The sequence below is a fragment of the Lithobates pipiens genome, unplaced genomic scaffold, assembly GCF_037356315.1.
Source record: "Lithobates pipiens isolate NorthernLeopardFrog02 unplaced genomic scaffold, aLitPip1_a1.2 Scaffold_30, whole genome shotgun sequence".
NCBI classification, from domain to species: domain Eukaryota; kingdom Metazoa; phylum Chordata; class Amphibia; order Anura; family Ranidae; genus Lithobates; species Lithobates pipiens.
The window spans coordinates 96,142,977-96,159,048 of record NW_027507791.1 but is presented as its reverse complement, the minus strand read 5'-3'; the positions used below and the strand labels follow the sequence as shown (position 1 = coordinate 96,159,048).

At 41.0% G+C, this 16,072-nt stretch overlaps 1 protein-coding gene across 1 annotated transcript in view; it reads right to left on the bottom strand.

Annotated features, from left to right (window-relative positions):
* Positions 1-1,032: 1,032 nt before the first annotated feature.
* RAB15 (RAB15, member RAS oncogene family) overlaps positions 1,033-16,072 on the bottom strand; it is a 119,022-nt gene continuing 103,982 nt past the window's right edge. The window contains exon 7 of the mRNA XM_077464655.1: positions 1,033-12,200. Within this exon, the coding sequence (XP_077320781.1) occupies positions 12,045-12,200 (156 nt within the window). The 3' untranslated portion in view covers positions 1,033-12,044. The remainder of the gene's footprint in view (positions 12,201-16,072) is intronic.

Below are 16,072 nucleotides of genomic sequence, written 5' to 3'. Positions count from 1 at the left end.
CAGCCATGATCACTATGGTCAGAACACGGGGACACAGGCAGGATCAACCAGGTATTTTACAGCAACCCTGTCCTCAGGGGCCACTAACAGGCCAGGTTTTATGCATTACCTTGGGGAGATGGAGACTAGAATTCTGCAATCACTGAGCAGCAAATTAGATCACCTGTGATGTATTTCAGTTATCTTGCAAACCTGTCCTCTTTTTTTTTTATTTTTTTTTTTTAGGGTTACAATCGCTTTAAAGGATCTGCTACAAATGGCTTAGTGGCAGATACCACAGCATACCTTCAGAAGCCTAGTGGAGTCCATGCTTTGATGAGTTATGGTGTCTGGTCATAATGTTATGACTGATCAATGTACATTTCTAAAGCATATAGTTCACTGTTTACCTTGAGTTCTGCTTTAAATCCTTTAAAGCGGTTGTATACTCTTTTTTTTTTACTTTTACCTACAGGAAAGCCTATAATAAGGCTTACCTGTAGGTAAAAAAAATCTCCTAAACCTGTACGGTTTAGGAGATATTGCCCTCGGTATGCGCCGCTGACTGCAGCGGCGCATGCGCACAAGGGGATTCTCGGCTGAAAATCCGGCAGTGGCCGACCGGCCAGGATGAAATCTCCCGCGCGCATGCGTGGGAGTAACGATATCACGGCTTCGGACACGCACAGCGCCGGAGCCGCGATACCCGGAAGAAACGCTGAGGGAGCATGTCAGCTCCCTCGGCGTGGATCGGGCCAGATGTCGGGGCCTCGTTCTAAGGTATTTCATAATGAGCTAGTATGCGGTGCATACTAGCTCATTATGCATTTTACTTTGCAGGTGGTAAAAAAAAAAAAAAAAAAAAAAAACATTAGCGGGTTTACTACTGCAAATGTGTATTGCCTAAAGAGTGTGTGCATTTTTCTCAGTTTGTTTTCCTGAAATCACATTGGGGGCTGTGTTGCGTGGCTGGTTTACATGCAAACAGTGCTTAACAAAGCCGCTCTGTGCGCCAGTATGGTCTACTAGAATAAAAACACTTAACGCGGTAAGTGATGTAAAATAGATGTTTATTTTTAAAGAGCAGTTAGCTTTTGGTAATATTATGTTGTCGGACTTCTGCCTGCGGTATTTCTTCCTCCGAGCACCGTAAACATAGAAACAGTCTGTAAACATGCTGACACACCATACGATTGTCTCATTGTTCAAAATGACCTACGTCAGTATGGTATTAAATGGTATTAAACAATATTTAATTAAGCATCAAAAGCACAGCAAGTACAAATGACATTATGTTAAGACTAATCAAGGGAGAACATTTCTTCACACTATGTACCACAACTACTGTATTTTATTGTGTTATAAAAGCCTTTGTCAATACTGAAAAGACTGGCTTCAGTTATCAGATCACGTGTGATCTAGGCGACCAGATGCTAGACAGACATTTGTAAGTACTGATAAGAAACAGGATATGGAAAAGGGTCTTCTGCTCTCTTGGTGTCGTAGGCTGCATACAAATAGGTGATGGATGTAGAAGTGGACACAGCACCTATGTTGTAATCAAAGCATTGGCTCCAGTGCTGAGAATTTTCTGGCACAATATAAGGGGAGCAATAGGGGAAGCAGTTTTAACTCAGTATCGGTGCTCAGAGGAGCTAAACTAATGAAAATATCCGCACCCATCAATTGTAACCAGGACACAGGAATGTGAATGCATGCTATTCCTATTTAATGGCATCCCTTTAGTGTTGTGACTGTAACATTGATTATGTTGCCACCTCGTCCTTTTTTAAGACACACATGAATCACACAGGCACCATGGCTAGCTAAAGTGATCATTTCTCTTACTATCTAATGTAAACATCTAACAGTACCTGTGGATACAGGCCAATGCAACTTCTTCATGTCACTGCTCTCTGCAATTCCCAGAGTACAGCTGTGAAAACTCAGTGTAAAAATTAGCTTTATTTACTTTCACTTTAACTTCTTTTGTCTCTCCTTTTTGGACCTCAGTACAGCAATAACGTTTTTACAGCAGCACAGGTACTATTAGATGCCACAGCAAGAGGAAAAAGCTGCCTCTGGATCTGGTTCTGAATGGAAGTTTAAATTACACCCAAGCTGTGGCTTTTTCTCTGGTAAGGGACTCTATAGATTTTCACCTAATTGAGAGGCCATAGATGTCTGGTAAAAAGCTAGGCCACTTAGCATGGGACAGAGAGAGCAAGATTGGCAGTGTTCCAAGTGGCAGCAAAGGATCTAACAGGTGGAATGTTGACCAGTATGTAGGTAATGGTAGCTGAAGAGTAGTAACTCTTTTTCAGGAAAACATTTTGATGCATAAGGTCCTTTGCCTTTACCTAATTGGCCACAGATAATATGTAATTCATGTACATCAGGATTTAAAGGTTTAAAGGTGGCAATCCTACTCTTCTAATCCTAGTCTGGATTGATGTCTGTTACCTATGTCTTTCTCTGCACATCCTCTATCAGTGCGCTGTTGGTGTGGAAACACAAGGGCAAATTTTAGTAGCTCAATTACACTACTAAAATGCTAATAAATATACAAAAAGAGTAGGGATCCTTTGCGACGCAGATGGAATAAATGGCTTCTATTGTAAGAACTGCACAAGTAGTGCATAGCAGCAGTTTATCGCACATGATTACACAATGTTTCAAATGGGTGCAGTTAAAGCAGACCTTGCACATCAATGTGGCAACCATCTTCCCCCACCAAACCCGATTACAAAATGCTGGAAGAAAACTGTAAAGTAAAAAAAAAAAAAAAAACATTGAATGCAAAACATGGAAATTTGATAATCCCAGATGCCGTGTGTTTTGGGGCAGGGTCTGCTTTACTCTTACCTAAGTGCTAGTTGTAGATCTCACATCATAGGAAGTCACTTGTTCTATCTTTGCAGGGATCAACTGCTACTCCAACTAAAATTGTGTGTGTGGTTTACCCAAAGGTGGCCATAGTCATCCAGGTTGACCAGCCTTTTAGATTATGGTATATGAGAACTTTTAGATTATGGTATATCCCAATCACCTGCAGTTATGCATTTGTCTCTAAACCTGCTTTGAGATGTCTCCCCAGCTATATCTTGTCTGATCAAGGGTATTTAAATTCTCTGCCCCTCCAGGCATTTGTAGCATATTGTGTGGATTAATTTACATTCCAGCCCTTCTTCCTCTATACTCTGCAATCTGGTACTTCTAGGCTTTGACTTTTCGATAATGTTTGCTACAGTTTGGGCTTTGGCCTTCTGATTCAGTTCTTTAATTTTGTTATTAGTTAATCTATTACCCTCTTAACATATTCCCCTAAGCCGGCCATACATGGATCAAAATTCAGCTGGCTCAGCAGGGACTGGCTGAATTTCGATCCATGTATGGGCAGCCTGGTTCCACACAAGTCGATCTATCCAAGATAGACTTGTATACAACTTGTGCCAGATATAGTCGGCAGCACTGATCATTGGATTCTGCCTGTGTGGACGTCTCCCTGCTGTCAGAATACAATATCACAGTGCAAGTGATTCCCCCATCAAACTCAAGTGTGTAGATAGGAAAATTTGATTTTTGATTTTTTTTTCATGGAACTCGCTCATTGAATGAACACAAAAAGGTCAATATTAGCCAATTTTTGTGTTCCGATTTCTGACTTGTTGCTCCATGTGCATTTTGTTTGTTTTGGATGTTTATGTATACAAATCTCCCAATGAACATAGTAACGCATGTCAACAAATCCAAAAAAGTTTATAACAAAATTAACAAATTCATACGGATGATGTCACAGTAGTTCAGGCCCACAGGGAAATCAATTAAATTTTAAAAAGTGTTTGATAATTCGAATAACGAATGGAATTTCATTCTATTTGTTAATTCAGATGCTAATGACGCCAGTCAATATTGTGCAATTAGCTCACGCCATTTCTCTTGGTGGGTTGAACTAGTATCCAAAAATATTTAATCTCTCCAATTCGAATCCCTCCGATTCGATGATATATTGAATATATACGGTAGAAATCGTCTGAGAAAGCTGCAAATTTTTTTATGCCTAATGCCTAAGATATTAAAGTGGTTTTAAACCCTTACAAACTCCTTTTTGCTACAGGTAAGCCTATAATAAGGCTTACTTGTAGCTACCCTGGATATCTCCTAAGCCTGCACGGTTTAGGAGATATCCCCTGTATCTACATGTGCCAACGTCATCGGCACATGTGCACTGAAGCAATGGCACGTACATGCCGTCTGCTTCAGTGAGTGTGTCATTACCCGCGGCTCCCGAGTGCATGCGTGGGAGTGATGTCATCGCGGCTCCAATCACAGCGCCAGAGCCCACGATACTCGGAAGTAACTACAGGAGTAATGTCCCCGGCTGGTGCTGTGTACGGGCACCGCAGCACGGGCCTCAATCTCAGATAAGTATTGCATAATGAGCTAGTGTGCTATACATACTAGCTCATTATGCCTTTGTCTTGCAGGTCTTTTTTTTTCTATGTGGGTTTACAACCACTTTAAATGAATTCCAAAAACAAACTAGTTCAACATAGCAAATATGGCAAAACTAAATTCTTCAACAAACGAATGCATCTGAAACGAAATGAAAATTTCTGGTGCGCACATGTCTACTTCTTAGCATGTACCATATCCTGCATGTTCTCTGGTATTCATTTATTCCTGAATTATTTTCCCCCTATGTCCCTGGTCCTCTGTGAAGACCTAAAATTATGAAAAATCAAAGGTATATTGTAGGCACTATGTAGGTGCCAGACACCATCTGCATTGTTTCAAGATCCCCCTTCAAAGCCCTGCTGGAGCCATCATTGTAAATACCACATGTTAGGTGTGTGTGGATTACAAGCATGCCCTATGCAACCACCCCCAATCCACCCCTCCCAAGTGACAGTGCCCTATGCAACCAATTGCCAGACATGAATTCTGTCAAAGCTTATGTGATTACATGAGTGAGGACAAAATTAATTTATTCTTTTAAAGTTAAACTAGTGTTTCATCACTGAAACTCTACAAGGAACCTCAGCAAAAATGACTTCTTTGCTTAGAAGATGGAAAATTTTGCATATTTATATGCATATGCCATTTTTAAGTACAAACGTGGCACAGTTTTTCTTTTTTGATCTAACCTTAAAGGACTGCATATTGAGCAGTAAAATCCGTAGGGGTCTTTCACACTACCTTGCTGTTGCGGTTTTTGAAGGATTCAGTTCAGTGAATGAGGTCATGCAGTTTACAGCTTGGCAGTGTGAGTCCTATAGAAAACAATACATTTTTGTGTTTTGTCTACATTTTAAAACCCTGCAAAATTATTTAAAATGTGACAAAATTAAACAAACGCAACAATAGAGAGGTGGTATTAAATAGGCATAAAGTATATATTGAAGTATTCTTGACTTTGTAATACTTTTTACAATTTCCACCATAAATTTTTTAAAGGCATAGATAGGAGAGCTGGCAAATTAAACCTAGTTATGGACAAAGTTATGGGGGGGGGGGGCTGAGAGAGAGACACACTTGTTCCAGCGACACCTGTCTATAAGGGGATTTCCCTTAACTCTGTGAGATTTACTCATTACGTGTTGTGTCTCTAAGACAGGAAGAGAAGGTAATTCTTTGCAGTAGGACACAGATAGCAAGCAGAACTCAGAGGAGTTTTGACTATTTCCTACTCTGTCTAAAACCAAAAAAAATATTGGGCTTTAGATGCACTTTACCACTTTTAATGATCATGTATTTAAAGTGTACATCCAGTCTGACTTAACACCCCTCACCTAAGCCAGTTATGTATTTATAAAAATACTTGTATTTTGTATATTACAGTACCTCGATCTGTATTTCCAGTAATCCCTGCATGCTAGTATTCAGTCTGGAGGAAGGTTCAGCAATATTGGCCAGTCTGGCTTTACTGCCGCATTTCTCAACCTGGGTGCTGTGGAGAGTCCTTAGGGGTGCCATGGCAAAAGGACAAAAACTGCCCCAACCCTGCACACTACGATCTGAGTGTATTCTGTGTTAACAACTGTATGCAGACAGGATAGAGAGAGCACAGTCTGCACCTACTCCTTGCTTTCTCCTCTTTGCTGCTATCTGTACTCCTGCCGGCAAGCCAGAAAGCTGTGCGGGTCACACGCCAATGTCCTACCAACCAAGTATGTCATCTGTTGTTAAGGACACTACTGGCACCCGCACATCTGTCTGGCTTGCCAAACGGAGTACTGACTTGCCAAAGAGGAGAGAGCCAGGAGGAGGTGCAAGCTGGGCTCTCACTCCTTTCTGTATACAGGATTTAAAACAGAACATTCTCAGATCAGACTGTACAGGATTTGATTATCACCTCCTATCTCCTCCCTAGAATGCTCCTGTCCCAGCAGCAGAAATTGTGGATAGGGCAGTAATCAAGCCCTGTACAGTCCCGATCTGTGTTAATTTTTGTATATAGGCAGGAAGGAAAGGCGCTGGGGGGGGGGGGGGGGGGGTGGAGAACACTGCCTACACCTCCTCCTGGCTCTCTTCTCCTCTCTGTGCTGCTGTCACTACTCCTGTAGTTGTTATGAATGATATGTTTCTTTAAATGCAACTCTTTGGTGCAGAGAGGTTCATTTTGAACTTCATCCTACCATTCAACCTGTGCAATGTGCCTATCGCCATTAAGCCACAGGTTAAAGCTCAACTAGATGTATATGAAGCTGAAGGACATCTAACTTCAGTATCAGAGCCTACAGATTGCATCAGTAACATGGTTGTTATAAGAAAGCCTGAAAAGATCAGAATATGCATTGATCCAAAGTTTCTGAATATGGCCCTGAAATGCTCACACTACTTAATGCCAACACTCGATGGTATTTTGCACAAACTACTTAAAGCACATGTCTTCAAACTTGTTGATGCTAGAGCTGCCTTTTTACAATGCAAACTGGATAAAAAGAGTAGCTACATGACCACGTTCTGGACTCCTTGGGGCAGAAAGAGATGGCTCAAACTACCATTTGAAGTCTCTGTAGGACCTGACGTATACCAGCGAAAGCAGCATGAACTATTAGGTGGTCTGCGGTAATACAGATGAGGAGGCTGAGCATGACCATGATGAAAAGTTAATAGCACTACTGGATCATTGTAGGCAGGTGGAGCTGAGGCTTAGTGTAAAGAAATTGCAAGGTGGAAGAAGTCAGTTTCCATGGACATATCCTGTCTTCACAAAGCTTAAAATCTGACCCGGATAAGATTAAAGCCATTGTGGACATGCCACAGCCTGCTAATGCCAAAGCAGTACAGAGATTTATTGGCTTTGTTACATACTTAGCGAAGTTCCTGCCACACTTATCTGAGGTGTGTGAGCCATTAAGGCCACTTCTGGATAAAGATGCAGTTTGGCACTGGCTTCCCAAGCATGACCGGTCAGTAGAGGATATAATTGGTCACCTCTGCCCCAGTGTTGAAATACTATGATGTCACAAAGCCTGTTACGATACAAAGGGACTCCAGTAAAAATGGTCTAGGTTGATGCCTTTTGCAGAAAGGTCAGCCAGTTGCATATGCGTCCAGAGCTCTTTCCTCAGCTGAGCAAAATTATGCTCAAATTGAGAAGGAATGTTTAAGCATTGTATTTGCTTGCAGCGTTTCCATCATTATCTTTATAGACAGGATTCAGTTACAGCTGAAACTGAACACAAACCTCTGATGGCCATATTCAAAAAGCCCCTTTTTGTGTGCTCCCAAGCATTTGCAGAGCATGATGCTTACATTGCAGCATTACAACCTCAATGATGTCTACCAGCCAGGCTGTGAAATGTGTATCAGCAATACCCTGAGCAGAGCTACATCAGATAATGTGGCACCTGGAGGTGAGCATGAGCATCGTACAATTTGTCTGCTGCAACAGGAACAAAATTTATTTGCCGATATCAATCAAGCGGACTGTCTTAATGTCACAGATCAGTGACTACATCAACTTATACAGCACACCAACAGTGATGCAACTTTACAAGCTTTAAAGTCTATTGTTTTGAGTGGGTGGCCAGATGAAAAAGAGGCAGTACCTGGAATTGTAAGGGAATACTGATCTTTTAGAGATGAGATCAGCATACAAAATGGTATCTTGTACAAAGGTCCAAGAGTCATTGTGCCAAAGTCACTGAGAGCAGAGATGTTATTTACGCATACACACCAGCCATATTGGTGGTGAAGCATGCTACAGACAAGCTTGTGATACTCTTTACTGGCCCAACATGCATGGTGAAATCAAAGACTTTGTCAGTAATTGTCCCAACTGCAATGAATATGCCCATTTATAACAAAATGAAACCATGATGTCACATGAGATACCTACACGTCCTTGGCAGATTATCAGTATGGACTTTTTCAACTACGCAGGCAAGGAATATCTGCTATTAGTCAATCATTATTCAGACTTCTGGGAAATAGACCTTCTTCCCGACTTATCCACTGAAGCTACAATTAAGAGGTGCAAGTCTCAGTTTGTACGTCATGGCCAACCAGATACAGTGATCTCTGACAATGGCCCTCAGTTTGCAAGCCTACAATTCAGAAAATTTGCCTCTGAATGTGAGTTTGAGCATGTTACTTCCTCACCACGTCATCCACAGGCTAATGGCAAAGCTGAATCAGCTGTAAAGATTGTTAAAAATGTATGCAAGAAAAAACAAAGTGATGGTAAAGACCCAAGGAAAGCCATTTTACATTGGAGAAACACTCCAAGTGAAGGCATGGATAGTAGTCCGGCACAAAGATTGATGTCAAGGAGATTAAAGATCTCTTTACCAGTAGCAAATAGGCTGCTTGAACCCTCTGTCATACAAGGTGTTACTGACAAGTTAAGGATTAAGAGACAAGTGTCAAAGGCACGATATGAAACATCATCCAGAAATTTGCCAGAATTTAATATTGGGGAACGAATACCTATGAAACCATTACCTGGACATCAAACAGGCCATTGGAGAATAGGTACTTGTCTGCAAAAGGTTGCACCGTGCTCCTATCTTGTGGATGTTGAAGGAAATCTATATCGATGCAATCGAGTGGATTTGAGAGTGGCAGAGCAGCCTGAATCTCAGTATCCCGTAGATAGATCAGACTTGCCCAGTATCACAAGGACATACTCACCCAATGACAGTGAGGCATGTACAGAGGCAATGCCTCATACCAATGACAATGACAGTTCTGGGCAAGCAAGTATACCTGACAGCTGTCAAGTGCAGAGCATGCCAGTACGTGATGAGAGGAGCCCAGTAACTAAAGTAAAGGAATCCTTGCACAAGGGCCAGTCTTCACCCGTAGTGGTAGATGTTCAAAACCACCTATGAGACTTAACCTATAGAATGTGTAATTGCTGTGTCCCTTTTGAATTTCACAATGCTCATTTATTAACACTAAAAGGGGAGGATGTTATGGATGATATGTTTCTTTAAATGCAACTCTATGGTGCATCGCTGTTGTACTTCTTCCTGTGTGATGTTTCCTGTTTTTGCTGGGTCTTTCAGCAAACATGGCTTCTGAATAGTAATGGCTTGTGCTGTCTCTTTACATATATCACATCAAACAGTAGTAATGAAAGTGATGTGATGGGAAGAGAGGTTTTGTACTAGTTGGGGGGATTTGGGGGGGGGGGGGGATTCACAATCTACAGACCACTGCACTCTGCCTCATAAACTACATTTTAGGGCTTGTTCACACCATTTGCAGTGCAGTAACATGTGCCAAACCATGTGTTCTCCCTCAACACACAGAAATGCACTACATTTTGCAGACGCATGCGGGTGCCATTAGTTCTTACTGGCAACACCATGCATCTACCAAACTTGCACCTGCTAACATGCATAGTACCACAGTACCATGTGCTTTGGTGTGTAGTAATTTTAATATAATGGCTCCTTTTTTGTGTTTCATGCGCAAAGAGCAGCCCATTAAAAAACTGCGTTGAGTTGGAACGCAGAAAATAAAGTGCATACTCGCATGCACCTGCTGGTGTGAATGAGCCCCAGAATTGTGCACAATTCTAAAGGGTGCTTTGACTGAAAAAAGGTTGAGAAACACTGTTTTAAAGCATTGAGCAGCCTAGCAAGTCTAACAAATAGAATACGTTGATTGAAGGAGAACACAGAAATTATTTTCTATCTACCCAATGCAGTGGGAAATAATAAATGATCAGAACCTTGTATAGTGTCTGGCAGGGGTGCGTGGATTGGAAAACAGGCTGAGCAGAATTATAAATCCTTTGACAGGCAATTCACTTACATGTATCAGATTTAGCCAAAACCATATAATATGAGGTCAAACCTTAGGAGTTTCAATGTGTATGCAATCAGGCAGCCCCTTGCGCTACATGGTTTTTGGTAAATCTGAAGACAGAATTCAGCAGAAAATCTGATAGTGTGTATGGGGCCTTAGACTTTTTTTTTTTTTTTTTTACAATGCAAACCCTACACACAGTACTTTCTGAAGTCATGCAACCTTTATGAATCCACATTAGCCCACTAATCTTTCCAGGGATGCCAGACTGACAAATACCAAGGTTACCAGTCAAGTCTTGATTTTAAGAATAAACATGTATTTTTAAATGTAACATCACCCTATAAATGAAAAGTATGGAAGATATGAATATTTTTCTTAGCAGCAATGATGCAGATTTCAGAGGATAAATTAATAAGGCAAAGCTGAGATGTCCTGCTGTACTGGAGATTGCAAAAGGTTTGTTTGTTTTTATGAGTATCATTGGTCCAAAGTTATATCAAGTCTTCATCATTGCCACTAACTATTGAGAACATAGGAACAAGGAAATCTGAGCTCACAGTAATTAAGTACCTACCAGAAAAAGCACTTGTCTAAGTCCAGTACAGTGAATCAGTAGTTCAGCTAAGTGATGTACTTGTCCTGGAACTACAATGAAACTACAAGCAAGTAGGAAATACATATATACTGTATATATGTTCATTTTTAGTATGGAATATCAATTTTTAGTTGTGCATAGCTTTCGGACTTGCAGCCATTGGTCAATCATTTGGCTATCTACATCCCTTCTTTAGTTCATCTTGCTCTTGAGCTCTTGAACCTACTATGCTTTGGAAATCTTATGTTGCAGACGTATTAGATGTCTACACTACATCTAAAGCCATCTGATGTTTAGCACCGTCAAAACCCTATTAAAGAAAAATTACTTTTAGCTTAGTGTACAGTGCATGTCAAGCTGTAGGACCTCTAGGCCAGTGTTTGCCAAATTTTTTATTCCATACCAGTAAGACATCCCTTGCAATGCCTACACACCACCTATAATTAAATTATTATAAATTATTATAAATTAGCAGTCATGTCACCTACCAACACAGCCAACATCAATTAGGATGTCATTTGCTTTAAAATGACTTCAGGAGCCCAAGAGCCTGCTGTTTTATAACTTTCGGTTGAATCAATACACTCTCGCCAAACACTAGAGTAAGCACAGTTTTCTACAAGTTGTTATACAATTAAATATTTGGACTACCTACAGTGAGAAACTATTGGTATGTGTCACACTTTAGAAAACACTGCTCTGGGATACTGTTTCTCAGATAGGGAATTCAGCAACTTGTCTAATGTAATGTGTTTCAAATACAGACCAATAGCACAGGGTTATATCTGCAGGTCTCTTGAATAATTATATTATTCGTCATTATGTGTTTACACAAAAATGAACAAAGGAAATAAAATTATATCTGAAAATATTCATCCGTTTTCTTTGCTTCCCAATTTCGGTTTAGAGTGCACCATGGATAATGTTCATGGAAACACCTGAGGATCAGTATTACCCTTATTGTGATGTTGGCAGCCATCCATTTCCCTGGAGTGGTAGACATTTCTTACTTTCTCTAAGAAAATATACAATTCCATAACTGAAGAAATTTGCAAAGCTCTAGTCATGTCTAGTAATTGGGGCCTTAAGGATTAAAACATTTGACGCTGAGCTTTCACAATAGATCCGTAAAGAAAACATTCCATCTTTGAACTTGATCTTTACACCTATCCCTTTCACTCTCTCTTCCACACAGAGTTGTCTAGCACCAACAAGACTTTGAGTTTGCCATTGCATCTGCTTTGTGGCCATCATCTTCCAGATCAGCTAGATTCAGTTCATTGTTGGAAGTTAAGCGTAAACCATCTAATTCCTTCTTATGAGCCATAAGAACCAGTTCTGTCAGTCGGGTGAATGACTAGAAGGGAAAAAAAAAAAAATTTGATAATATTACTAACCAATTATTTAACCAGGTATTTTGTTTAATGTACTGAAATTCCATATCACTAATGTAACATTAGTGGTATAATAAAATATGTCACATATAGGCTAAATCAATAAGCCAAAGTCAGTTTACAATAATTGGAGCAATTAAACATGTATCTTGGCGTGCTATGGATTTCTGCAATTTATACAGCTATCATTGCTCTAACTATTGTAAATTGACGCCTTACTGGTTTCTATATGTCTATATACTGTATTTAGCACAATCGCTCTATGGTGTGCTTTCCTAAATAAGCTAGCATGCATATTACATTTCTGCCCCACACTACAATACTGCTAGTGTGGGGCAGAAATGTAATATGCAGTGAGTCTGAAAAGTACACATTTCCACCGCAAATGGAAGGCAGGACTAACACACAGATTATAAAAGACAGATAATGTTTTTTTCCCAAGAGGAAAGAAAATGCTTAATTTCTGTCACCTCAAGGAATTTGCTACCAACCCATCAGGCTTCTCATCGTATCTCCTTGCCACAACACCTATAAAGTAACCATACTCACATCATAACGCCTACGAGTAACCATATTCAGTTACTACAGTATAGTATATACTGTACTAACGTACATAATTAGCAAGGCTGATAAAAACACATGTCCAGCAAGTGCAACGAAAGGTAAAAATAAATGTAGCGCTACCCCGCAGGAGTCGCTGGTGATGCTAGGTCTCCAATAACACACTTGGTCATATACTAAAGATCGTTACAGTGGAAGAGAATACTGGAACTGGGGCCTCTATTATCAGTTTCTCCATCACAGAAAGTGTCACACTTGATGCTGTTATACAGGGCCTACTATACTCCCAAGAGACTGTTTTTGTTTGGAAGGAGGACGGACGCCAACTGTCCTAGATGCCGAGGCTATGGGGACCTTCTACATATGATGTGGAAGTGCCCAAAGCTGTTTCGATACTGGGAAGGAATAGCAGAAACTATAAATAAAACATTTGGGATTAATCTGGACCTAGATCCTAAAACCTGTATACTAGGACACAGGAAAGTGCCGGGCGAACAGAAAAGTACTACGCTTGCAGTTACACGCTGCTTATTTCAAGCGCGGAAACTGATAGCACAGAAATGGCAGTCCGAGAGTGCACCTCTTGTGAGTGAGTGGTCCCGGGTTATCAACGATTTAATTTGGAAGGAGAAAACTGTATATATACGTAGAGGAAACCTTATAGGGTTTGAGAAAATCTGGAGGCCGTGGCTGAATGAAATAGGGTACCCACCTAATCAACAATAGTGGTAGAAAGAAAAGAAGGGAGGAAGAAAAGGAAGGAAGGAAAAGAAGAAGGATAAGGGTAAATGAAGTACAAAGTAGCTTGAAAACCATGAAATACAGGCTTAAAAATTAGTCTAGAGATAACAAAGATAAATCTAGAAAAGAGGGATACTAGGAGAGGGAGGGTGAGGGGGAGGATGGGGTAAGGGAGGAGGGATGGGATGGGAGAAGAGGGGGGGGGGGGTAATAGAATGTGGGATAAATTGATACCAAAGGAAGTGTGAATATGTATAGTGGATAAGCTTAATTGTTGTTTATATAAGCTGTTTGTTATGATATTTTGTATAACGAGGAAAAAAATAAAAATAAAGAGAATTTAAAGTTAAAAAAAAGATCGTTTGCACCTGTGGATTTAAGAGTTAGCAGGCTACTACTCCAAGAATGCACAGGAAAGAGGCCACAAACAGCTTGGCAGTAAATTAACTGAATGTATTAAGGCAATTCAATGCAATACGGTGAAAATCAATAGAGCGATAAATACATAGACAAGGAGCACTATAATACAAAAATGGGCAACAGTTCTCTAACTTGCACTTAAAGAAACTTCAGCACTGTTAACTTGAATCTTAACTGAGCTACTAGAGTCTCTAAATAACCTCAGTCTATTTGGAAGAGTCAACAAGTTCCTGGTGTACACCTTGTGCATACAACCCCAACAGTGGGTGGGTGTATGCATTCCTAGAGTGGGGGTACCCCTGGAGGTGGTGAAATAACCTGGTGCCTCGTAATTAATGTTGGCCAACTTTTGGTGGGGCCCTTCTTTAGGTGGTACACAGTCCCTTTAAGAGTTTTAATGCATCAATAAAGGTTAAGCAACTAAGCAGATGCTGTCTCTGTTTTGGCTAACCATGTGTGGCGGGTGGTTATGGTGGCTACTCTGGTCCCAACATCCTGGCAACTTGTGATTCCCATAGATTGGGTCCACAATCCTCACACAGGCTGAAGTCTCTCAGCCCGGACCCTGAAGATACAGCAATTCTCTCAACTTAGTCTCAGAAAACAGCTCCAGCAGGCTAAGGTACGGGCCTGTCCCTTTTCCCTGATGTGGGGGAACAGGCGCAGCAACAGGTCCTCTTAGCTCCCCTATAATGGCTTGGGTCCATAGGCTGTGGGGCACAGACCCTGGCTGCAGATCTGTCCTTGTTGCTCTCTTGCCAGGATTGCCCACATAGCTTTATACAGTGCCTTGCGAAAGTATTCGGCCCCCTTGAACTTTTCAACCTTTTGCCACATTTCAGGCTTCAAATATAAAGATATAAAATTTTAATTTTTTGTGAAGAATCACCAACAAGTGGGACACAATTGTGAAGTGGAACGAAATCTATTGGATATTTTAAACTTTTTTAGCAAATAAAAAACTGAAAAGTGGTGCGTGCAAAATTATTCGGCCCCTTTACTTTCAGTGCAGCAAACTCACTCCAGAAGTTCAGCGAGGATCTCTGAATGATCCAATGTTGTCCTAAATGACTGATGGTGATAAATAGAATCCACCTGTGTGTAATCAAGTCTCTGTATAAATGCACCTGCTCTGTGATAGTCTCAGGGTTCTGTTGAAAGCGCAGAGAGCATCATGAAGACCAAGGAACACACCAGGCAGGTCCATAATACTGTTGTGGAGAAGTTTAAAGCCGGATTTGGATACAAAAAGATTTCCCAAGCTTTAAACATCCCAAGGAGCACTGTGCAAGCGATCATTTTGAAATGGAAGGAGTATCAGACCACTGCAAATCTACCAAGACCTGGCCGTCCCTCTAAACATTCAGCTCAGACAAGGAGAAGACTGATCAGAGATGCAGCCAAGAGGTCCATGATTACTCTGGATGAACTGCAGAGAACTACAGCTGAGGTGGGAGAGTCTGTCCATAGGACAACAATCAGTCGTACACTGCACAAATCTGGCCTTTATGGAAGAGTGACAAGAAGAAAGCCATTTCTCAAAGATATCCATAAAAAGTCTCGTCTAAAGTTTGCCACAAGCCACCTGGGAGACACACCAAACATGTGGAAGAAGGTGCTCTGGTCAGATGAAACCAAAATCGAACTTTTTGCCCACAATGCAAAACGATATGTTTGGCGTAAAAGCAACACAGCTCATCACCCTCAAGACACCATCCCCACTGTCAAACATGGTGGTGGCAGCATCATGGTTTGGGCCTGCTTGTCTTCAGCAGGGACAGGGAAGATGGTTAAAATTGAGGGGAAGATGGATGCAGCCAAATACAGGACCATTCTGGATGAAAACCTGTTGGAGTCTGCAAAAGACCTGAAACTGGGACAGAGATTTATCTTCCAACAAGACAATGATCCCAAACATACAACAAAATCTACAAAGGAATGATTCACAAATAAACGTATCCAGGTGTTAGAATGGCCAAGTCAATGTCCAGACCTGAATCCAATCGAGAATCTGTGGAAAGAGCTGAAAACTGCTGTTCACAAACGCTCTCCATCCAACCTCACTGAGCTCGAGCTGTTTTGCAAGGAAGAATGGGCAAGAATTTCAGTCTCT